This window comes from Pan troglodytes, chromosome 12, assembly GCF_028858775.2.
Source record: "Pan troglodytes isolate AG18354 chromosome 12, NHGRI_mPanTro3-v2.0_pri, whole genome shotgun sequence".
In the NCBI taxonomy this organism is placed as follows: Eukaryota; Metazoa; Chordata; class Mammalia; order Primates; family Hominidae; genus Pan; species Pan troglodytes.
In genome coordinates this window covers 51803921-51827820 of record NC_072410.2, presented here as the reverse complement: position 1 = coordinate 51827820, position 23900 = coordinate 51803921, and the positions used below count along the sequence as shown (strand labels likewise).

General features: G+C 48.1%; 1 protein-coding gene across 1 annotated transcript in view; it reads left to right on the top strand.

Annotated features, from left to right (window-relative positions):
* The first annotated feature begins 4467 nt into the window (after positions 1 to 4467).
* VAX2 (ventral anterior homeobox 2) overlaps positions 4468 to 23900 on the top strand; it is a 33424-nt gene continuing 13991 nt past the window's right edge. Inside the window, exon 1 of the mRNA XM_525781.7 lies at positions 4468 to 4813. Within this exon, the coding sequence (XP_525781.2) occupies positions 4567 to 4813 (247 nt within the window). The 5' untranslated portion in view covers positions 4468 to 4566. The remainder of the gene's footprint in view (positions 4814 to 23900) is intronic.

Here is a 23900-nt window from a genome sequence, read left to right as displayed (position 1 = left end):
GGCAAGTGCCGCTGAGGATTTCCCAAGGGCCTTAAGGTGGGCCCCAAAACCAGCGAGGAGAGAGGAGGGCAGGAGACCCAAAAAGAAAGTTAGTGGAGCAGAGCTGAGGAACCCAGGCTGCCTGAGCCTCTGGGGCTCTGGGTCTGAAATGGCTGGGGAGATGCGCTAGCTGAGAGAGGCAACAGGGTCGTAGAGGCAGAGGGGTCAAAGGGGAGGAAGGAAAGAAGCAGGAGGAGCCCGGGAAGGCACCCGACGCCTGCGCACCGCCGGAGAGAGGCCAGGCCCCAGGCTCAGCTAGAGGCAAGCCCACCCGAAGGAGCCAAGCTGAGCAGGACAGAGTCCAGGCCTGGAAAGCCGGCCTGGAGAGCCGGCCTGGTGCACCGGCCAGAGCACCCCGAGGGATACGAAAGAAGAAAGAATGCTGGACACAGGTTCTGAGCACCTGAACCGGATACTGAAGGCTCTGCCAGTGCTCCAGAGCGCTGGCAGTGAAGGACGGAACGGCTCTGCAGAAAGGTACTGGGTAGTGTCTGGGGGAGCCTGGCCTACGAATTCCACCCACTCACATACATCCCTTAGCTCCCCTAGCACCCAGCACAGGCCTCACATTGCCGACCCTAGAGAGGGCTGCTGCGGGTCGTGGTGTTGGGGGTAGGGGGCAGGGGAGTGTATTTATCCACAGGCACCAGGGATCCAGTTCCTAGCACCACGAAGGCTCGGGAGGTCAGTCCCTCCCGCTGAGCGGCCAAAAGGCAAGAAGGCGGGTGGTGCGGGTCTGGAGGGTGCCGGGGGAATGACCAGAACGGGCCCACGCCCCGAAAAGGCGGCAGGAATTGGAGGGTGGCGGAGGATGCTGAGCAAGGTTGAATCCAGAGAGGATGGCCTCTTTACCCGACTCCAGCGGGCTTTGGAGAAACCCCAGGGGATTCCAGTTCTAAGGGGATGTGGGAGCAGGAGTGCCCCTCCCTGCCGAAGGTCTTGCCATTCCTCCCACTGAGAATGAAGGACCTGAACCACCATTGCCCTCCCCCCACCGTCTGGCATCTCCCTTCCAACTCCCCTAGGTTCAGTTTCTCAATCATCTTACCAAAAAAGAGAGGAAGTAAAGAGTCGAAAGAAACTATCTGGGCTCCTGGGGTATTGGCGGGTTGAGATCACAGTGAGGCCGCAGGTGGAGACTGAAGGTGAAGAGGAGAGCAGCAGGCCCGGGACAGGTCCCAGCTTCGAATGAGGAATCCCTGATCCCAGTGAATTCGTGCCAGGCGGACTCACCACTCCTCCAGCTCTGCGTCCGTCTTGCACTGGGCAGGAAGTTTCCTCTAGACCCAGGCAGGGACCCAACTTACGCACGCTTTGTTCCCCAACCCACGCACATACTCTGAAGGCGCGGTACCTCACCCCTACATCCCCCAGTACACCCTCACCATGTGTCTGTACCCGGGCACATGTGGCCCAGCCTTCCTCACCAAGGACCCGGGGGACTTAGCGAGGCAAGATGTCCTCTGTCTCTAGGAAGGGGAGGACGCCGGTGGGAGCCTAGTGGCTCCTGCACAAAGCGCCTTCTTGGGGGGGAACTAGACCGCCCAGGCAGCGAGCTCAGGGAGGCTCGGGGGCCGAAGCGGCCTGGGGTTCAAGAACCTGTGTTCCAGAGGCTGGCCAGGCTCCCAGCTCGGCCTGAAAGGGGTCTGACTAGTCAGGGAAGGGCTCGGTGAGGAGACCCAGTCCTCCTCTCCACTCCTCCTCCATACACACCCCGGCGCCTCCGTACACAGAAACCCTGGTTTCCTTACTCCATCCCCGCATGCACGTGCACCGGGGCTGGCGCCCCACTACCCAGACCTGCCCAGAAGAGAAAGCCAGGATTCCTGAGGGAGGCCGAATCTCATACCTCCAAGAGAGAACGTGAGAAAGGAAGAATAAAGGGTGCAGGAGAAAGGAGAAGACTGGAACACCCAAGAGTCAACACCTAGCTGGCTTGGAGCTGGGCAGTGCTCCCTGCAAGGCTCCCCGGGGCAGACAGGGAAGAGAAAGCTGCCAGAACCTCCGGGGTCCTGGCTCCGAAGGACTCTATGGGAGGCTTCTGACCTTTCCCAGGAGTGTGCTGACACCTAGGACCTCATCCATGGGCCCTGGAAGAGGACTCCGGGACTAAGACCCGAGTTACTGGTGTGGAAAGATGCCATTTGTGAAATGAAAAATTAAAACGATGACAACAAACAAAGCCTGGCACGGTCCAGCAAGTGCTGTTTTTCCGTTTTTGTCTGCACAGAAACTGGGGGCTCATCTGCAGCAAGCAGAACCGCTAGAGCTAGGGGTAGGGGTGCAGTGTCCAGGCAAGCCGAGTGTTTGCTTATATTTCTGTTTATAATTTTTGTATACTAGATGCATCTTACTCAAGTAATAAAAATAAACTTGAGAGAGCCAGAGAGGCAAAAAACTGAAGTGCAGAGTAGAAGTGGTGGTTGGGTGAGAGACAAGACTTTTGGGGAGCTTGGCGGATGGAGAGGGAGAGGGTCTGACCTGCATGGCAGTCATTAAGGAGTTCACTGCCACTCCCAGGGCCTGGCCGGGAGGAACAGAGTGCAGAGCTCACCGCACATCATGCAACATGGATTCCTTCAGCCGAGCTCGAGCTCGGTTCCACTGGGTCACACTTTCCCCAGGACCCTCCTGAAACCTCTTTCTCACTCCTCCCTCCTACATACATATACATTCCTACAGCCCCGTGCCCCAGGCCCACAAACTCTCAGCACCTACAGGTAGTCCACGCTGCTCTCCCTCTGAACCGTGACTTAAGCCTTGGGCTCAATCCCACCTTTCCTGCCCCCCAACCCAAATCACTTTGTGGCTGCATTTCCCTTCCTTCCTTCCTTTTTTTCTTTCCTTCCTTCCTTCCTTCCCTCCTTCTTTTCTTCCTTTCTTCCCCTCTTCTTTCCTCCCTTCCCTTCTTTCCGTTAGTATTACCAGCAAGACCTCCCGACCTGCCCTTTTTACCCTCCCCTTTTCCTAGGTTCTATACCCTAAGTGGAGTAGTTGTTAATCACTCAATTAAATAATTGGTGTGTGTCCCCCGCAACCTCACCTTCTGCCGGGAACATCTGGCATCGGAAACACACAACCATTCACATGCACATTGGACACACACTATGCCACTGAAACACGCACACACTCATACACCTGCTTTCCCACTCACAGGGATAATGGAGACTGCACCAGGGACACACTCAGCCATGCTACAGCCACTTTCACGGGCATATCCACGCCAGCTCTCACAGACACCCTTAACCAGATTATTGGACAGACCAAAGCACCCTGCTCACGCCAGCAGGTCAGAAAAACGAAGGAAAGTCTGAGATTGTAGTGCTTTAGGGGAAGGGTCACAGGCCTTGTTGCTCGTGCACACATTTGCACACACACCTTCGTTCTCAATCTTTCGTCCAGGCCCCCTTCTGAGTCAAAGAAGGCCCCTTCTGGTGCGTTGAGAGAGACACTAGGCTCGGGAGAGCGCTGGCCTCTCCAGTAAATGGTGGGGATCCGCACGCCTCAAAGGGCTGCGCCCCGGGACCCCAGCTGCTCAGCTCCTCACAGCCTGACCCTGCTTCACTTCCAGCCGTGCTCACCTCCGCCCTTTACCTCTCCTCAGCCTCGGAGAAGGCGGGACCCGGGACAGCGACAGAGCACGGGGAAAGCTCCGCGGGGGAAGCAAGGAAATCCCCACCTTCTATCCCTGTCTCGTGGTGCGGTCCCCTGTGACGGCCTCAGACCTGCGGGGAACCCAGGACTTTGCCGCCTACCACGGTCTCAGCCTTATTCTCGAGCCTCTGGGCGCCTGCAACCGGCTGTCTGTCTGTGTGCGTGTTCACTCTCCCCCGGGGATGCGGGTGAGTCGGTCTGCTTGCCTCACTTTACTAGCCTCATTCGCCCACTCTTGCCTTCCTCTTCCAGGAGGGCCGGGGGAGGGGGTCCTCCGGTCTGGGTTCATGAGTGTGGGTGTGGGTATAAATCTAGGGGTTGGCGCACTGAGCCTAGGCCTGCGCCCCCGCCTCCAGCACCCCCACCGACCCCACCCCGCCAAGCGCCCGAGCAAGGCCAACCTCCTGTTCTCTGCTAGGTCTCTCCGAGGTCGCCTTCTTTGCGCACTTTGGTTATTGATCCTGCTGAACCGGCCGGAGCGCAGCGGCTGCGCTTCTCTGGGAAAGAAGGGAGTGGGGAGGTGAGTAGGCTAGGGGAACGGTGGAGGGGAGGAGAGGTTTATCAACTTTAGGAGGGGGTGTACGGCGTTCCTCAGGGCCGCCCCAGTCTCCCTCTGCCGGGCTTGGAGCAGGGCTAGACTAGGGGTGGAGTGGGACCACCGCTCCCCTCCCCCTCTCCCCCTGGCGCGGAGCCCCGGCGCAGCTGGGAGTCTTGGAAACCTGACTCCCGCCCAATCAGCAGGGAGGGGAGGAGCAGCGGCCGGGAGCGGGGCCTGAGGAGGAGGAGTCGAGCGGGGGCGCGAGGGGCGGGGAGCGGCGCTCCGGGCCAGCCTAGGCTGGCTCCGCCGTAGAGGGGTTGGCAGTGGCGGTCGGCATGGGCGATGGGGGCGCCGAGCGCGACCGGGGCCCCGCGCGCCGGGCGGAGTCTGGTGGCGGCGGTGGGCGCTGCGGAGACCGCGGCGGAGCGGAGGACTTGCGAGCTGATGGCGGTGGCCACAGCCCAACGGAGGTGGCTGGGACCTCAGCCTCCAGTCCCGCAGGCTCCAGGGAGAGTGGAGCCGACAGCGACGGGCAGCCCGGGCCCGGCGAGGCAGACCACTGCCGCCGCATACTGGTGCGAGGTAAGGGGACAGCCCGCGGCCCTGCTCCACTGGACCCTCACCCTACCCATACTGGGGCCCCCGACCTAGCTGCAGCTGATACCTCTCAATTCATATATTCATTCATTCGTCATCCAGTCATTCATTCAGCAAATATTATTTTGAGCGTCTATTGTGTGCTGGACATTAAGCTGAGTGCAAGGGACAAAGCAGCGAATGGGACCGAAGCGGTCCCCGTTTCTCCGCCTCTCGGGCCAGTCCCCTAGTTCTAGGCCCACTCGGAACGGCTACTGTGGCGGGGGCAGAAATGGAGTGCGGGATGCTGAGAGCCTGGTCTCCGTCCCGTGACCCTCAAGGCAAGTGCGGAGAAAAGCGTCACGCGCGCTCCGCGGGGACAGGACGTGGAGGGAGCAGCGTCGGCAACCGCGGGAGGAAAAGGCCCCGGCTCTGCAGGGCGGCCGGGGTGCTTCCTCGCCTCCTGCCTAGCCGCGTTTCCCGTCCCCGGCAATCGGGACCCGCACGGATTGCCCAGGGGAGACGGCGCGGGACGCGGAGGGTGGCGTGCGCGGCGCTAGCCCGCTGTGCTTCACTCTCTCGGTTCCCACTTCCTCGCGGCGCCTGGGCCCAGCCGGCTCTCGGCGCCGCCTTCCCGCGGCCTGGCCTTTCACGTCCTTCCCTTTCTCCCTTGGCCCTCGTCCTCCTCTCGTCTTTCCCGGCCATTCCTCTCAGCCGAACGCGCCTTCCCAGCACCTTCTTCCTGCAAGCTCCTCCATCTGGACTGCGACCGATTACCCAGCTCTTCCCGTCCTCCTCTCCGCGAGGCCGAGGCTCCCCAGGTCCCCAGCGCCAGCCTTTCGCAATGCCAAGGGCTCCGCTTTCCCTCGATCTGGGCCTCGCCCGGCGAGATGAGAGGAGAAAGGGGACTCCGGGGTCTTGCCCTCAGCCCGACCCCAGGCCGCGGCCAGAGCCTGAAGTCCGCTGCCTCCTCCATCCCTAAGCCCCGGGACCGGGAGACCCAGCGCCAGAAGAGGCCACTGGCGGTAATGGCTCCCCCAGGCTCCTTCCTGGGCTCCCTCCTCCCGGCTTCCTCCTGCTGCCTCTTTCCAGCCTCTTCACACGCGCCGCTCCGGAGAGCCACTGGGCCTCTGGAGGCTACCGGCCCGAGCGGATTTCTCTGGCCTCCGCCTGGGGAAGGCGAACAGGCTGGAAGCTGGCCCTGGGTCGTTCCAGCGAGGGGATTATGTTTGATCTGAGCTCGGCTACCCTCAAGCTGACTGGGACACCCTGGGCCAGTTGGGCACTACCTCTCTGCGGCTGCTGGGTGTGGGTGGCTCTGGGGACTGGAGGGTAGAGCATGCATGCAGCCCAGTGTGAGGGTGACTGATGACTGCCTTGAATACAGAGACAGGGGCCTTAGCTCTGGGAAACATTCCTGGTGCCAGATGTCACTGGGACAGTGGGTGCTCACTGCTACTCATAGTTGACTGCTTGAGTCAAGGCAGTTATACCATCAGGAATTCCAGCAGGTGTGTGGACCTGTTGGGCACCAGGGATTAAATCCGATTTTATTCTTTAGACTGTGGGATGTCTTGAGTGAAGGCATAAGCAGACCTTTTGGTTCCATTAAAAATATCTGTAGGACTGCCAGAGAAATCAGTCCTCCAATCCCACACATTCCCAGGGGAGGATCTAAAGTCACTGCCTGTGACACTCATCACCTTGAACCCCACCTATGGGTGGACATTTTCTTCCCCCCAGGACAATTGTGAGTTCTGTGCCCACCTAACATCCTCTCACTCTACTAACCCTGTATGTAGAGCAAATAAGTTTTGTGTACAGATGTCAATTAAATAGCCTTCAGAGGTAAACTCATAGGAAGTGGAATTCAAAAGTGACCCTCCACCCTGTGAGGTGGGGCCACCCAAGCTGGGAGCAATCCACAGCCAGGCAGAGATGGGCTTGCACTGGATGTGAGATAGCCTGTGTGCATCTTCAGGGGGTGTACTTTTATAAATGTATGTGCACACACAGAGGTGCCAATGCATTTGTAAAATATAATCGAAATATTAGACATAAGGCATAGAGGATATATTTACACACTTGACAGAAATGAAAAGCAAATGGGGCTTTTATAAATCCCTCTGCCCTTCCCCATTTAACGATAGGGAGGTTATTATGGGCCTGAAACGCTCAGGATGTGATTTGCCACTAATCTCTCCTAGCCAGGGTCACCTGTGTTACTGGCAGTCCCACCATGGCTCAGGGCTCTGATCAATGAAACAGGCCTGGCACTGGTGAAGGAAAGTCTGAACTAACTGCCTTGGCCCCTGAATGAACATTCCTTCCATAGGCCTTCAATACACTTTGCCCTTGACCTCAGAGAACACATCCTCCCAAAGAGCCTTTGGAAGGAAACCACTAAAAGGTAAAAGGGAGGCATTTGCCCTTGCTGTCCTATGTCAATGTTGGGTTGGGGCCTCCCCAGGACCTGTCCTTTCTTGGGGAGGCCTCACCCCTTCTGGGTCCTTTCTGCCTCCCTTTCATTCTGCACTCCTCCACCTAAGGGCATACCACAGGGGGGTGGGGGGGCAGGTTTGTTGAGGGAGTCCTTTGGCACAGGGAGTAGGAGGAGAGCTTGGGCACCAGAGTTAAGCAAAGTTGGTTTAGATTACTGACCTTACAGCCCTTTAAACCTGAACCAGTTTCTTTGTTTCTCTTTGCTTGTTTCCTTATCTTACAAAGGGACCCATAGCCCTTACCTTAAAGGACTTGCCAAGAATCAGAGGTGATGTCTATAAAATTGCAAACACCCAGTAGGATCTTCATAAACATTTGTTGACAGAAGGAAGGGTGTAGCTCTGAGGTGACCCACGAACCACTTTTGATGGGTGGGGCAGTGGACATTCGTTGTCCGAGGCCTCTCCCAAGTCACCCCTTTCCCCCTCCTTCTGGCTCTGGGCCCAGGGCCTGGGCTGTACTGGAGGTGAGCACCTAGGGGTTAAGAAGCCACTAATGGTAAAGGAAAATTAGCACCATCTTGCAGACCACACAGTGCAGCCCTCCCCAATCTCCTTGGTGGGACCCTTTTTGGGCCAGTGACTCAAGCCTCTGCGAATACAGGGTGGAGAGCCAAGGAGGCCAAACGTGGTGCGTCTCCTGCCTCAAAATGAAGACTCCTTCATGTCACACATGGGCACGGACCAGAGCTGCTGAGATGATAGGCCGGGCGCATAACAGGCACCCCGCACATCGCACCGCGGACGCAGCGATCCTCCCATTTGGACCCTAAGGCCTGAGAAGGCCGCTCCACACCTCCGCGTGCACAGTCCCTAGACCAGTGAGGGCGGGGACGGGGAAATCCTTTTGTTTTATATTGGAAACCTTACGCCAAAGGCAGGCAGGAAGCAACCAAAGAACAACAGGCCGCCTGAGCCGTGGCTCAAACAGCACAGGGCAGTGGCCGAGCACCAGGCTTTTCGGTGGAGCTGGGATCCCAGCAGGCAGAAGAGGTGGACAACTCTGACCCCAGACTCCCTACAACCCCGCGATCGATGCTCCACCTGCACGCTCAAACGCACCTGTTTCCCAAATTAATCCAGACGCGAATTTAACGACCGATTTTGATAGATCCGGGAAATTCTGTCCACCAGCGTCACCCAACACAGCAACTTTTACAGACAATGCGTGGCGTCCGTTCCTGCTCACCCAAAGCGGCCTCTCTGGGCTGACAGCCACCCCAGCGGGTCCTCAAACCCCACTCGAAACCCTCCGAACCCCTGTGTCTGGGAGCAGTAGGGTGGGATGACTGCAGGATCCCTTGAAGAAGTGACTCGCTGCAACCCCACCACCAGCAGCAAAAACGCTTTCACCCGGGAGCTGCATGGATGCGCGGATGGCTGGGGGCTGAGGGGACGCGTGAAGCCCAGGCCTCTTGCTTGGGCTGGGCGATTCCCGCCGTGAGACGGGTGGGATTGACCTTAGTGGAGTCCAGTCCTTCGGAGAATCCGCGGGCAGTCGGGACCCACGCTCCGGAAACACCCAAGTCCGAACTCGTACACACAGCACAATGGCGTGCAGCCGCCGGGGCCCTAACTCCCAGAGACGCGTCTGAAGAAGCCATACAAGGGGGCGCAGCTTCGGGGCTCTGGCTGGGAGGTTACTGCAGGGACAGACGCCTCGCCTCCAGCAGCCGGGTCCAGGCTCAGGGCCGGCCGGCCTCTGCTCGCTTTCTGCTTGGATTACCAACAGTCACTGGGCTTGGGGAGATCGGCCGGGCCGCAGGCCTAGCCCTGCTGAGCAGGCGTTTAGTAAGGACCACAGGACTTTAGTCTCAATATCTGAGTCTGTTAATAGACCTGATAACCGAGGACCAGCCCCCCAGGCAGACGTGGAAAGGTGTAAATGGTTCATGCAAGGAACTGCACTTTGAGATTTTTGTATTTGTTTTTATTTTTTGGTTTTAGCATTTGTAGAGGGTTTCTTTTTTGTTTGTTTGTTTTCTTGGAGTTGCTTTACGTTATTTTTTCCTTTTACTTGTTTTCGGCAGGAGGCCCACATTCCCATAGCGTGTCTATTCCTATGCCGGGCCCTCTCATTTGGGTCTTCTTTTGTTTCCCCCCCTTCCATAACCCTTACCCCCACAAACACACACTGAAGCAGACCGGCAACCCGAAAAATCATCTTGTAGGTGTGTCTTGTGTGCCCAGTTTTCATTTTCAGGGAACGGTTCAGGAAGATTAGACAGCTCCTTCCCTCCTCAGGCGATTTCTGTTCCCCGCCTGGTCTGGTAGACCCAGGAACCCATGGAACTGCCACCGCATCCCCTTGCCCCACACACCTGCATCTTCAGGGATGGTCCCCCAGGTAGCTTCTGGGGAGTCCGAGGGGCAAGGAGGCCAAATCCTTTGGAAGCCCGGACAAGGAGTGGGTACCTGGGGCTACAGGAAAGGGAGGAGATGGCAGTGGCATGCACCCGCAGTCAGTCAAAGCCACCGGGCTCAAGTCTTCCTCTTTTGCGCAGCACCTGTAAGGAGAGAGGGTGTCTATGCATCACGTTGGCCTGGGTGCCATTTCCCCAATTACCCCTTGGCTGCAGGCTCCCTTCTTGTTGGCTACATTTCTTTGATTTCTATTTTAATGGTGGGAGGTGGAGCATATGAATTTTGCCTATTTGCTCCTTGCTTAATATAAAATCACAAATAATGCTAGACCTGACTACCCTTGGAGAGCCAGTAGCCGGTTACCTGGCTGTGCATCTGCAGATTCTGTACCCCAGTTCAAGATACTCTGATAGAAGACACCAACGCTGCATGGGCCTGCCCACCAATCCCTGCGGCGAGACAGGTCTAGGAGGCTAGTTCATTCCTCATACCCCCAACCCAGCTCATCCGGGAAGGCAGTTGGGGGTTTCAGTGTCCTGGGTTCTCCCACTGTTGGTGGATGCTGACTGGGGACATTCAGCACTGCAGAAAGAGGTAGCAGCCCCAGGCTTGGATGTGGCCTGCAGAGCCAGGGTGAATGCACCCGGAAAGTCAGGGTGAGTGCCAGACTGGAGGAGTGTGCTATAAGGTCCTGGTGGAGGCTTGGGCTTGTAAAGGCTCAGGGCCCTCCTTGAACCATCTCCCCTGTGGCCTTAACATCTTTTATGCTTTCTTTTTTTTCTTTTCTTTTCCTTTTTTTTTTTTTTTTTAAGATAGAGTGGTTGCTCTGTTGCCCAGACTAGAGTGCAAGGGTGTAATCATAGTTCACTGTAACCTTGAACCTCTGGGCTCAAGCGATCCTCCCTCATCGACCTCCCAAAGTGCTGGATTACAGGACTGAGCTACCGCACGTTTCTTGTTCTTTAACTTATTCTACAAACATTAATGCATACTCACTGTGTGCCAGACCGATCCTGGCTGAAGCTGCTGGCACGCAGCTTCCCATAAATGTAAGCTGTTTCTGCCCAGCTCCCACAGTCAGGCCAGAAACAGCTGGGTAGAGACTTCCCCGCTAAAGTCGAGGGGGCGGGCTCCCCGAGCCCGCTTCCCTTGAAGCCAGGCAAAGACCACGTAGGAGGTGGTCACTGTGCCCACCAAATCCAGGCGATCTTCCCGGATGCTTTTAGTGCACTGTAGGCACTCAATAAATACTTCTCGAATAACTTAAACGGGACAAAATTCATCAACATGGCATAATTCTATAGGTATTAGGCGGCCAACGCCTTCTCACGGAAGAACGTGTGTTCTAATATTATCTTATTTTTTGACGTTGCAATGTCCTTCTTATATGAAACAGTGATCATGGCAGAACATAGAATAATAGTTAAAACATGAAGTTGACAACCCCATAGTTTCGGAATTTTGTTTCTGCAATCCGCAGCTTTGGGAAGCACTGAATTACAAAACCTGAAAACCCGCATATATGTGGCGGCTTAGAGGCCGGCCTAGGCTGGAGCGGAGGTCTTGGGAAGCGCTGGGCCGCTCGTAAAGTCAATGGTGAGTCTCCCGGCTTTCGGCTTTCGGCTTTCGGCTTTCGGCGGCAGCCGGGTGTGAGGTTCCACGGGCAAAGCCAGCCAGAGGGTTGACAGAAATAACTGGATAAATCTGTGCCCCTGCCCCTTCCGGCTCACACGGCTGCAGCCCACGGCTGGAGCCAAAAATAACCGCGCAGTTGACGCCACGGTTTCTTTAGCGTCTTGCTGGAGACATTGACTTTCAGAGCTCCTGTCCCGCCTTCCATTCCCCACTACTTGGCAGCCCACCGCGTCCACCCGCGGAGCTGCGGAAGCCAGGGCCGGGCAAAGGACACTCTACGAGGCACAGCCTCCGGCAGGGCCACACCTACAATGTAGACAGGTAAATAGACGATTTAAATTCAAAAAGTAATACGAGCTCGATTTTTTTAAAAACCGGAAGCAAAGAAGGATCCCAGGAACAGCCACTGTTTTCAATTCTGGGCGAGTCCTTCCAGGAGATTTTTCCACGCTCTTATAGACGAACAAATAAATAAAAGCAGAACTATATTTCATAGGCTGTTTTGCAATTTACCATTTCAAAAAAATTTAATCTGCAGTGATCATCTTCTCTGCTGAACCAGTTCTTGCTGTCCCTTGACTGTAGAATTAAGTATTCCTTTAGTTGGGGAAAGCCTAATTCCCCTAAAGACTGGAGGGACCTTGGGGTTGTTTTTCCTTAATATAAACACTGTGAAGTAAGCTCCTAAGGCAGGGGTCTTCTAGACCTTTGACTGTTTCTGTGGGATAAGTTTCTAGCAGTGTAATTACTGCTTCAAAAGATTTACACACACAATTTAAATATATTTCATTTACTGTAATAGGTAATTGTAAAATAGATAATTAATTCATCAAAACATCTTTTTTTCAGACATCAGGAGATGGGGGTCTCACTATTTTGGGTTTAAGCTGGACTCTAGTGCTCACATAGCTGGGATTACAGGTGGGAGCCACTGCACTTTTTAAAAAGTATCCGGTGAAAAACCTCTCCCATCCCTGTCCCCATCACCCACTTCCCACCTGGTTCAAGGACTTTCTAATATGTCCTTCCAGATAATGTTTATGCCTATGGAAATCAGTGCAGTTATATAACTTTTTTCTTCCAATATATCTTGGGGTGTAAATAACTTTTTGTTTGTTTTTTTTTATAGATGCATAATATTCCATTTAAGTGGACTAGGTGGATCATAATGTATATCATATAACCAGTACCCTATTTGTGGACATTTGGTTATTTTCTTATCTGTTGCTATTATATGTAATCCTGAAATAAATAAACTTGTTTCTTGGTCATTTCCACATGTGTGAGTATATCTGTCAGAGAAGTTCCTAAAAGTGAATTACTGGGTCAAATGGTATCTGTGTTTGAAATTTGCAAGATAATGCCAAATTGTTTGTCCTCCATAAGATGGAAGCAATTTACACTGCCACCAGCGATGTCTGAAAGTGGTTGTTTCTCCAAAATTTGCCAGCACAGTTCACATTTTACATCCTGATAAATATAGTCAAGTTATTCTGCAGGAGAAGTTTAGTTACTTATGCCCACCCCTTTGCCCTGTCCCCACATTGGACATTTTGTATCATTTCATCTTTGTCAATCTTCATATTCATTAGCCAGTTGTATTTCTTCTATCTATTGATTCATTTCCTTTGACCAGTTTAATTTGCAAATATACTGTTTCCTTATTGATCTGTAGAAACTCTATGTATTGCTTTCAATATGTGTTGCAACATTTTAATTTACAATTTATCCTTTGATTTTGTTTAGGATGGTCTTTTGTTTTCAGAAGTATAAAATATCTTTTTATTTTTATTATGTCATTATATTTATTTTTTAGAGACAAGGGCTCACTCTGTCACCCAGGCTGGAGTGCAGTGGCCCAACAATAGCACACTATAACCTTGAACTCCTGGCCTCAAGCAGTCCTCCCACCTCAGCCTCTGGAGTAACTGAGACTACGGGCACTCCCCACAATGCTGGCCTAGCTTTAATTTTTTATTTATTTTCTTTAATTTTTTATTTTTAATTTTTTTTAGCAGGGACAGGGTTTCACCATATTGAGGAGGCCAGTCTCAAACTCTTGGCCTCAAGCAATCCTCCCACCTGTGCCTCTCATAAAATATCTTTTAAATTACAAAAGCAATCCATACTATTTTGCTATGTCATGTAAAATTTAAAAGTTTCTAATTTCCCTTACATGATATACTTCCACTCCTAAGATTTACCTTCCAAACTTTACCTAGTAATTGAAAAATATAAATATGTAAGTTATATATTACAAAAATTGGATTTTTTTGCAATGGCTTTTTTCTTAATTAAACAAAATGTCTTAGCTTGCAAGTAGAGTAAAAGAATATTTGTGGAAATCTTTCTTTCTAGAACTCCCTCATTCTTTTTAACCACTGTATAGGATTCTGTTATGTAGATATCATATAACTTATTTAACTGGTCCTCTATTAATGGATATTTAGGTTGGTTGTACTTTTTCATTATTACAAACAATGCTGTAGTGAACATCTTTGTATCCTAATTTGAACAAATGGTTTGTTTTATTTTTAATTATTCTTATCTTTTTATCCCAGGCAACACCTCATTTATAGCATAGAATGAGTGCTCCCTTGAACAAATGGTTTTTTTAAAATCTTATTTATGAGACAATTTGGAACATGTAAAACCAGGTGGGATATTTTATTATATTAAGGAATAATTGTCAATTTTTATTGTGATAATAGTATTGTAGGTGACTTTTTTAAGAGTCCCCCCTTTTTAAGAGATACATGTTGAAATACTCATAAGTGAAATGTTATGACTTCTAGAATTTGCTAATAATTACAGCAGAATAGAAGAAATAAGATTATTCCTGAGTTTCTAATAGTTGAAATTGGGGGATAGGTATATCGGAGCTCATTGTACTGCTCTCCCTAATTTTGTAAATATTTGAAATTTGTCATAATAAACTATTTAAAGTAACTAGAATCATTTTACATATACATGGTATGAATATAATTACAGGATAAATTCCTAGAAGCAAACTTTTAAAATCCAAGGATATACATTTAAAGTTATGATAGTATTTCCAAATTTTATACCAAAACTCTTACATTGATTTATACTCTTAGCCATCTTGTATAAAAGTGTCATTTCTCTACGTCCTCCCAACTCAGGATATACTTAATTTTTTAGAGTGAAATCTTTTCAAGTGACAGAACAATCTCATTTTCTGAGCAATTTAAAATTAGTAGTTTAAATTGCTAGTGAGGTTAAGCATGTTTTTATGTAGTTATTCTTCATTTTAATATTCTCTTCTGTGAATTATTCATATATTTAGCCATTTCTCTATCGGATCACTAATTTTTTCTCATCTTTGTAAGTGCCACTTATATAGTAAGGAAACGAGCCCTTTTTCTGTGACATGTATTGCAAACAACTCCCAGGTCACTTTCTAAAAAAAAAAAAAAACAGCAACAAAAAACTTTCTTTGTGGGATTTCTTTTTTTCTAAACTGAAATTTAAACTCTAACCACATTTAATGGTTGTTCCTTTTTGGGCTTCTAGATTCTAGCTCCTAGTTAGAAAAATCTTCATCCAGCATTTAAAACATTACATATGCATACACAAACATATTAAAATGTTTGCTACCAAAAAAATTTTATTCCCTAGTCTTTTCACCAAAAGAAATAATAAAGAAAGACAAAAAATGAGTTGAATCTTTCCTCCCTGATCGGTTTCCACTCCTCAGAGGCAAGAGAAGAGTGAGATGCTTCTTTTGCCAGACTTGTTCCTATGTGGTACAAAAACACAAACACACACACAGAAAGAGTTTACTTTTACTGTTTTTTTAATATAAAAATGGGTTTATGCACACTTGCCATTTCACTTAGTACTATACAATAAACATCCATCCAGGTTATGTGTCTCATTCTTGTTAATGTCTACATATAGCCAAAGTTATTACTAGACTGTGATTTTATCGACAATTTTCCTATTGATAAACATTCAGCTTTTCCCCCTTTTCTCCCTCTTGCAAACTATGCTACAAACAGTGGGTCTGTATTTATCAACTACGCCAACGTTTCTGTGTGATAGAAAGCTCTATAAAAATGCTGGGACAAAGGAACAGTGCATTTTAAGTTTAGCTAGGCATTATTTCTCTTCAAAAACCATATATTATATCAATTTATGTTCTTATTGAGAGAGCTTGAGAGAACCTAATTCTACTCAGCCTTGCCAGTACAATTTTCCAAATCTGATAGATAAAATATGGCATCTCAAAAAACAAGGATATCTCATTGCTGTTATAACTTTCATTTTTCTGATTCCTCTAGCCCGAGTATTTTTTCATATTTATTAACCACATGCATTTCTTCTTCTCTGAATAATTTGTTCGGTTTCCCACTGGACTGCTTGACTTTACTCACTGGTTTACAGAGGCTGTGTGTATACCAGACATTAGGACTCTGTTAAGAATTCATTATGAATATTTTCTCCCCATCTGTCTCTTACCCTGCAGATGCGTTTATTTTTAGGTACTCAAATATGTCATTTATTTTCCTTTCTAGAAAGTTATTTTATATTTGTTCTTCAATTTTTAGAGCTTTTATTTACATTTAAATTTGTGTTTATTTTTGCACACAGTGTGAGATAAATAGCTTTATTCCAAATAATGAACGAATTGTTCAAAAGCTATGTCTCTAATAACCCTGTCTTTCCTCCAACTAATTCAAAATACTGTCTTCCCAACATACCAGATCCACATAGACACATGAATTTGCTTCATAACTCTTGTGCAGCATTATACCATTTTAGTTGCTGTAGATTTGTAACATATTTGCTGTGTGGTAATGCAAGTATTCACTACTACTGTTTAACTTTTTTTGTTGGCTATCCTTGCATTTTCAATGTTCCCAATAAACTTGAGAATGAATTTTCCATAAGGAATTTTTATAGCAACCACATTATATTTGTAGGTGGGGGCAGGAAGGGCCTTGCACACTTAAAAGTCAGCATATTATCGGCCAGGCATGGTGGATCATGCCTGTAATCCCAGCACTTTGGAGGCCGAGGGGTGCAGATCACTTGAGGTCAGGAGCTCGAAACCAGCCTGGCCAACATGGCGAAACCCCGTGCCTACTAAAAATACAAAAATTAGCCAGGCGCGGTGGTGGGCGCCTGTAATCCCAGCTACTCAGGAGGCTGAGGGAGGAGAATCGCTTGAACCCTGGAGGCGGAGGTTGCAGTGAGCCGAGATCACGCCGTTGCACTCCAGCCTGGGTGACAGAGTGAGACTCCGTTTCAAAAAAAAGTCAGCACATTATCAGCTTATCGTGCAAAGAGACTACCTAGTGCTAGGTAGGAAAAGAAGTGAGATAGGGCTTTGGAGGTGGGGGGGATGTCTATTGGGAGAGGTGCCAGAGGGGCACCAGAGGTCAGAAGCATAAGCTAACTACTATCAGGCCGGGGGTCACCACCTCTCCCAAGCAAAGGCTCTTGGGCAGAATTCACCCTCCCACATACCCCCAGAGCTCACTGCTCTTTGAGGAGACTTGAGGGGTAGCAAAATGCAGGACTCATTCCATTTCACCCTAATAAGTGCCTACCTGCAAGGAAGCCCTGGAATGAAAGCTGTTCCTCTTTCCTGATGCTCCTCCCAAACTCCTCCCAGAAAAGGAGCAACTCAAAAAAAGAGGACTACTTTAATAAGATAGGCTATATTTTGCTGCAGAGACAACCCCAAATTTTAGAGGCTTAACAAAACACAAATGCATTTATCACTCACAGAAGTCCAGCACAAGTGGACAGGGGCTCATCCTGATACTCAGAAACCCAGGCTGGTAAAGCTTCTTCACTCCTGCTTCCAAGACCATCACAGTAGAAAGGGTGTGGCAACACACACACACTCTCTGGTTATTGGGTTTTGTTATTTAGGGCAGGGATGGTAATATCCCCTTATCTTATTTTATTGCCTTCCCAGCACTCGTCTTTGCCTTACATATTTTTAAAATTTATTTTTTATTAGAAATAAATTGCTTGAAGGCCGGGTGCAGTGGCTCACGCCTGTAATCCCAGCACTTTGGGAGACTGAGGCGGGGGGATCACTTGAGCCTTTTGAGACCAGTCTGGCCAACATGGTGAAACCCTGCCTCTACTAAAAATACAAAAATTAGCGGGCATGGTGGTGGGTGCATGTAATCTCAACTACTCAGGAGGCGGAGGCAGGAGAATCGTTCGAACCCAGGAGGCAGAGGTTGCCGTAAACCAAGATCACGCCACTGCACTCTAGCCTGGGTGACAGAGCGAGACTCCGACTCTAAATAAATAAATAAATAAATAAATAAATAAATAACTTTACATTTATTATCTGTCTCCCTCCCCAGTACAAGGTTTACAGGAACAAATGCTTTTCTCTTTTGCTCATTTCTGTATCCCCAGGTCCTAGAATGATATTTGACACATAAGGGCTTATTAAATACTGAATGGTTGAATATATTCAGTTGTTTTAATCTACATAAATGAGATTAAACTACACATGTTATTCTGTAACTTACTTTCATACACTAATGTCTGTTCACATAGCTTATTGCCTCATTCTTTTCAATTATTACATGGTATTTTATAATACAAATGTACCACTATTTGTTCAGCCATTTCTCTTGTGGAAAATACTGAGGATGCTTTCAAATTTTTGGTGTTTTGAGCAGTGCAGCAACACGCACCATTGTTGTATATACTTTGGAGCACCTGAGCCTGTGTTTCTCTAGGACAAATACCAACGAAAATAAAATCAGGCCAGGTGCAGTGGCTCATGTCTGTAATCCCAGCATTTTGGGAGGCCGAGGTGGGTGGATCACTTGAGGTCAAGAGTTTGAGACCAGCCTGGCCAACATGGTGAAACCCTGTCTCTACTAAAAAATTACAAAAATTAGGGGGCGTGGTGATGGGCACCTGTAATCCCAGCTACTTGGGAGGCTGAGGCAGGAGAATCACTTGAACCCGGGAGGCGTAGGCTGCAGTGAGCATTGATATTGCACCACTGCACTCCAGCCTGGGCAACAGAGTGAGACTCTATCTCAAAAAAATAAATAAAATAATTGGAGCAAAAGTTATGTGCATCTTTAATCTTGATAAATGCAGCCTTAAAAGATGGACTCAATTATGGTTCTATTAATAGCGTATAGGAGTGTAGATTTCCCTACAGTGCACCATTGTTATTAATTGTCATCATTGTTTTTAATCACCTGTTAATGTGCTTTCAACCTTATGGGATATAAAGGGCTTTCCATTGTTGCTGGAACTTGTATTATATTGATTACTATAAAGCTATGCTTATCCTTTCATACGTTTATTGGCCATTTAGCTGTCTTTTTTTGTGAATGACCTAGATAAATTACTTGACCATTTATTTTATCAGGCTATTTACTTAAATTTTTTTTTTTTTTTTTTTTTTTGAGACAGAGTCTCACAGTATCGCCAGGCTGGAGTGCAATGGTGCGATCTTGGCTCACTGCAACCTCTCCCTCCCAGGTTCAAGTGATTCTCATGCCTCGGCCCCTGAGTAGCTGGGATTAGAGGCGCACACCACCACACCCAGCTAATTTTTTTATTTTTAGTAAAGAAGAGGTTTCACCATGTTGCCCAGGCTGGTCTCCAATGCCTGGCCTCAAGTGATCTGCCCACCTCGGCCTCCCAAAGTGCTGGGATTACAGGCATGAGTTACCACAACCAGCCTCTTTGACTCTTAAATGTATTTTTTTTTTCAAATCTGTTTCTTGTACTTTACCTTGATTTTGGTGCTTTTGTCATCCAAGTTTTTAGCTTTAATATAGTCAAATACATCCTTTGTGTTTCCTTTACAGCCTCCAGTTTTTTTGCTGTTTGTTTTTTGTTTTTTTTGAGACCGAGTCTTGCTCTGTCTCCCAGGCTGGAGAGCAATGGCGCAATCTCAGCTCACTGCAACTTCCCCTTCCCTGCCTCAGCCTCCCAAGTAGCTGGATTACAGGTGCCTGCCACCGCATCCAGCTAATTTTTGTATTTTTTAGTAGAGACGGAGTTTCACCACGTTGGCCAGGCTGGTCTCGAACTCCTGACCTCAGGTGATCCACCTGCCTCAGCCTCCCAAAGTGCTGGGATTACAGGCGTGAGCCACCACGCCTAGCCTACAGCCTCCAGTTTTGCAGCTTGCTTAGAAATTTCATCCCAAGCCTAGCATTCTAAAAACATCCTCCTATATTTTTTTGTAATGCCCTTATAATTTTATCATCTATGATTTGGTCTTTAATCCAGTTGAAATGTGTTGTTATTTATGGAGCGAGATAGGAATTTAACTTAATTTTATTCCAAACATACAATTTATGGTCACCAATCTGCTTAACGTGACTTATTGACTAAATCACTCTTTTCCCATCTTGAATGCCCTTTTATGATAAACTCTATGACTATGGATACATGTGTCTAATATCCCCTTATCTTGTACTTCCCATGCTATTGTTTCCCCATATGCAGTCATTTGAGTCCCATCTTCATTTGTTATATTCATATTACATTTATTTTCTTAATATTTTAGCATAATGCATTTTAAGATTAAATTTCCACTTTAGCCTCACCCTAAGCCTATAAAATTATAGGTTTAAATTTTTTTCTAGTAAACATTAAAATAAATGCCTAACTTTTTAAATGACATGCTTACTTATGTACAATTTTAAATCATCTTACAAACCATAAGTGGAATACAGAGACACTATCGTGTTTTTTCTCCTAATGGATTTGTCAATTTCTGTGACAACACATCACTCTAGCTTTGTGGCATGCTTTGGTGTCAACTTTTTATTTTGAAATAATTATAGACTCGCAAGGAGTTATAAAAATAGTACAGAGAAGTCCCATGTATCCATCACCTAGCTTCTCTGTAGATGGCATTTTACAAACCTATAGTACCTTATCAAAACCAGAAAATTGACATTAATACAACATAATTAACTAGACTACAGACCTTCCTCAGATTTCACCTGTTTTTCCTTGCACTGTTTTTTTGTTTTTTGTATATAGTTCTATGACATTTTATTACATTTATAGATCCATGTCACCACCACCACGGCCATGATACAGTACTGTGGTGTCACCACAAAGGAACTTCCTCTTACTACTCATTGATGGCCAGGTCCTTCCTCCATCCCCAAATCCTGGCAACCACTGATCTGGTCTCCACCTGTATAATTTTGTTACCTTTATATTAAATAAATGGAATCATACAGTGTATAACTTTTGGGAACCATTTTTTCCCCTCAGTATAATTTCCTGTGTAAATTGTTGTGTGTTTCAATCATTCTTCCTTTTTTTCCTGAGTAGTATCCCAGAGTACAGTTACACCACAGTTTGTTTAACCATTCACCCACTGAAGGACGTCTGATTTATTTCCATTAGGGGGCTATTACAAATAAAGCTGCTATAATCATTTGTATACAGGTTTTTGTGTGAACATAAGATTTCAGCTGGGCTGAAATGGGATTACAGCTCACGCCTGTAATCCCAACACTTTGGGAGGCCCAGGCAGGTGGATCACCTGAGGTCAGGAGTTCGAGACCAGCCTGGCCAACATGGTGAAACCCCATCTCTACTAAAAATACAATAATTAGCTGGTTGTGGTGGCAGGCGCCTGTAATCCCAGCTACTTAGGAGGCTGAGGCAGGAAAATCGCTTGAAACCAGAAGACGGAGGTTGCAGTGAGCCGAGATCGCGCCACTGCACTCCAGCCTGGGCAACAAGAGTGAAACTCTGTCTCAAAAAAAAAAAAAAAAAAAAAAAAAATCAGCCACGCATGGTGGCAGGTGCCTGTAACCCCAGCTACTCAGGAGGCTGAGACATGAGAATCGTTTAAACCTGGGAGGTGGAGGTTGCAGTGAGCTAAGATTGCACCACTGCACTCCAGCCTGGGGGATAGAGCGAGACTCTATCTCCAAATAAATAAATAAATAAATAAAACAAAAACAAATATTTCATTTCCCTAGAATAAATACCCATTTATTCTGGGCATTTATTCTGGGTTGTAGGGTAAGTATATTTTTAACTCTTTAAGAAACTGCCTGGCTAGTAGTACCATTTTCCATTCCCACCAGCAGTGTAAGAGAGATCCAGCTTCCCTGCATCCTCACCAGCTTTTCCACTCTCAGTATTTTTTCTTTTCGCTGTTCTGATAGGTGTTTCTTATTGCGGCTTTAATTTGCCTTTCCCTGATGGCCAGCAATGTTGAACATTTTTCATGTGCTTATTTGTATGGCATGTTTTAATATTTGGTGGCAAGTCTGAGGTTGCCTTTCTCATCTGGGTCATGCCTCCCTGACCCTGAGGGAGACAGCTGCACTTGGCTGCTCCCTGAGGTGGCAATCCCCCTTTTAGGTCTTGTATAAAGAGGGAGGGATGGTTTGATCTCATGTTTAGGGACTCAGGCTCAGATGCTACAGGGTGGGCTTGAGGAGGCTTATTAAGGGGAGGGTAAGACACCAGCTGTAACAGCACCCTTCCTCCTATTCATACCCCACAAAACATGTTTGATAAAATCAGTGCCTTTGAGATGGATTCACTTGGGAGTGTTGCCACAAAGTTCTGAGTCTGCTCTCACAATTGGAAATTATGGAACCTGAGCAAAGGAGGCTGATCCAGTCACAGTGGGGTCACACATATTACCCTATCTTTTTGAAATGTGAACAGAATTAGAGCTGGGGAGCTTGAGTTGTCCTAAGAGGCCTGTAGTTTCTAGAACACATCTTTTTGATAGGCTCTGCCCAGCAGCTTGGCAGGACCTGGCCTGGGATGGGGAGGGAAGCCACCTCTGAGCAGTGACACATCCTCCACCCTGGCTCACCTTTTCCCTGAGGCTGACTATGAACAGGACGGTGCTTGAGAACCTGTGAGATCTGAGCCAGGACTCTTGAGCCAGGAGCCAGAGCATACCCTGGAAGGGGAGTGTCAATTTGCACTGGCAGGACCCAGAAAGAGTCAGTCTCCTGGGGTGGGACACTTGGAGGGAGGGGCTCAGGGTAACCCTCTAGAGCCGGGATTCTCAAGGTAGGTCCCACAGTCCCTGTGGATCACAAGGAGCCTCCTGCCAGACAGCACATCCCGAATACAGCTCTTTCCATTATGTTCTCCAGGGGAGTGATGAACCCATCCAGAAGATTCCATCTTTTACTCATGACCAGGTCCTCTTCATTTCAACCTATTAATTGAATTATTAAGAATTATCAACCGAGGGCTGGGCACGGTGGCTCACGCCTGTAATCCCAGCACTTTGGGTGTCCGAGGTGGGCAGATCACGAGGTCAGGAGATTGAGACTATCCTGGCTAACATGGTGAAACCCCGTCTTTACTAAAAATACAAAAAATTAGCCAGGCGTGGTGGTGGGCGCCTGTAGTTCCAGCTACTTGGGAGGCTGAGGCAGGAGAATGGTGTGAACCCAGGAGGCAGAGCTTGCAGTGAGCTGAAATTGCGCCACGGCACTCCAGCCTGGGCAACAGAGCAAGACTCGTCTCAAAAAAAAAAAAAAAAAATAGAATTACCAACTGAGGGTAGACATAAAGTAAAATGATGGAGCCGGGCGCAGTGGTTCATGCCTGTAATCCCAGCACTTTGGGAGGTCGAGGTGGGCAGATCATGAAGTCAGGAGTTCAAGGCCAGCCTGGCCAACATAGTGAAACCCTGTCTCTACTAAAAATACAAAAATTAGCCAGGCATGGTGGCACACACCTGTAGTCCCAGTTACTCGGGAGGCTGAGGCAGGAGAATCACTTGAACCTGGGAGGCGGAGGTTGTGGTGAGCCGAGATGGTGCCACTGCACTTCAGCCTAAGTAACAGAGTGTGTCTCCACAAAAAAAAAAAAAAAAGAAAAAGAAAGACGGTGTTTCAAGAGTTTCTTGGACACTGCCAGTAGGACCTTGAGTAAATTACTTAAATTTTGTTACTCCATTTCCTCATCTGTAAAATGGGGATCATAATAGTTCCAAATTCATGGAGACATTGAGAAGGTTAAAGTGCTTAAAACAGCAGGGTGTGGTGGCTCACACCTATAATCCCAGCACTTTGGGAGGCTGAGACAAGAGGATCACTTGAGCCCAGGAGTTCAAAACCAGACTAAGTGAGACCCCATCTCATTTTTAAAAAACAAAGAAAAAAATAATTAAAAAATAAAATAAGGCCAGGCACAATGGCTCACACCTGTAATCCCAGCACTTTGGGAGGCTGAGGCGGGCAGATCACTTGAACCCAGAAGTTACAGACCAGCCTGGGCAACACGGTGAAATCCCCTATGACCCCCGTCTCTACAAAAAATACAAAAATTAGCTGGGCGTGGTGGTGTGCTCCTGTAGTCCCAGCAACTTGGGAGGCTGAAGTTGGAGGATTGATTGAACCCTAGAGGTAGAGACTGCAGTAAGCTGAGACGCACCACTGCATTACAGCCTGGGCGTGAGAGTGAGACCCTGTCTCAAAAAATAAATAAACAAAACAAAATTAAATTTAATTAAGTGCTTAGAACAGTGACTGGCCCAAAGCAAGTACTGCAGACATTTGTCAGCCTTTGTTACGGCTGGAATGTCAACAGCCACTGCCCATTCTGGCCGCGTT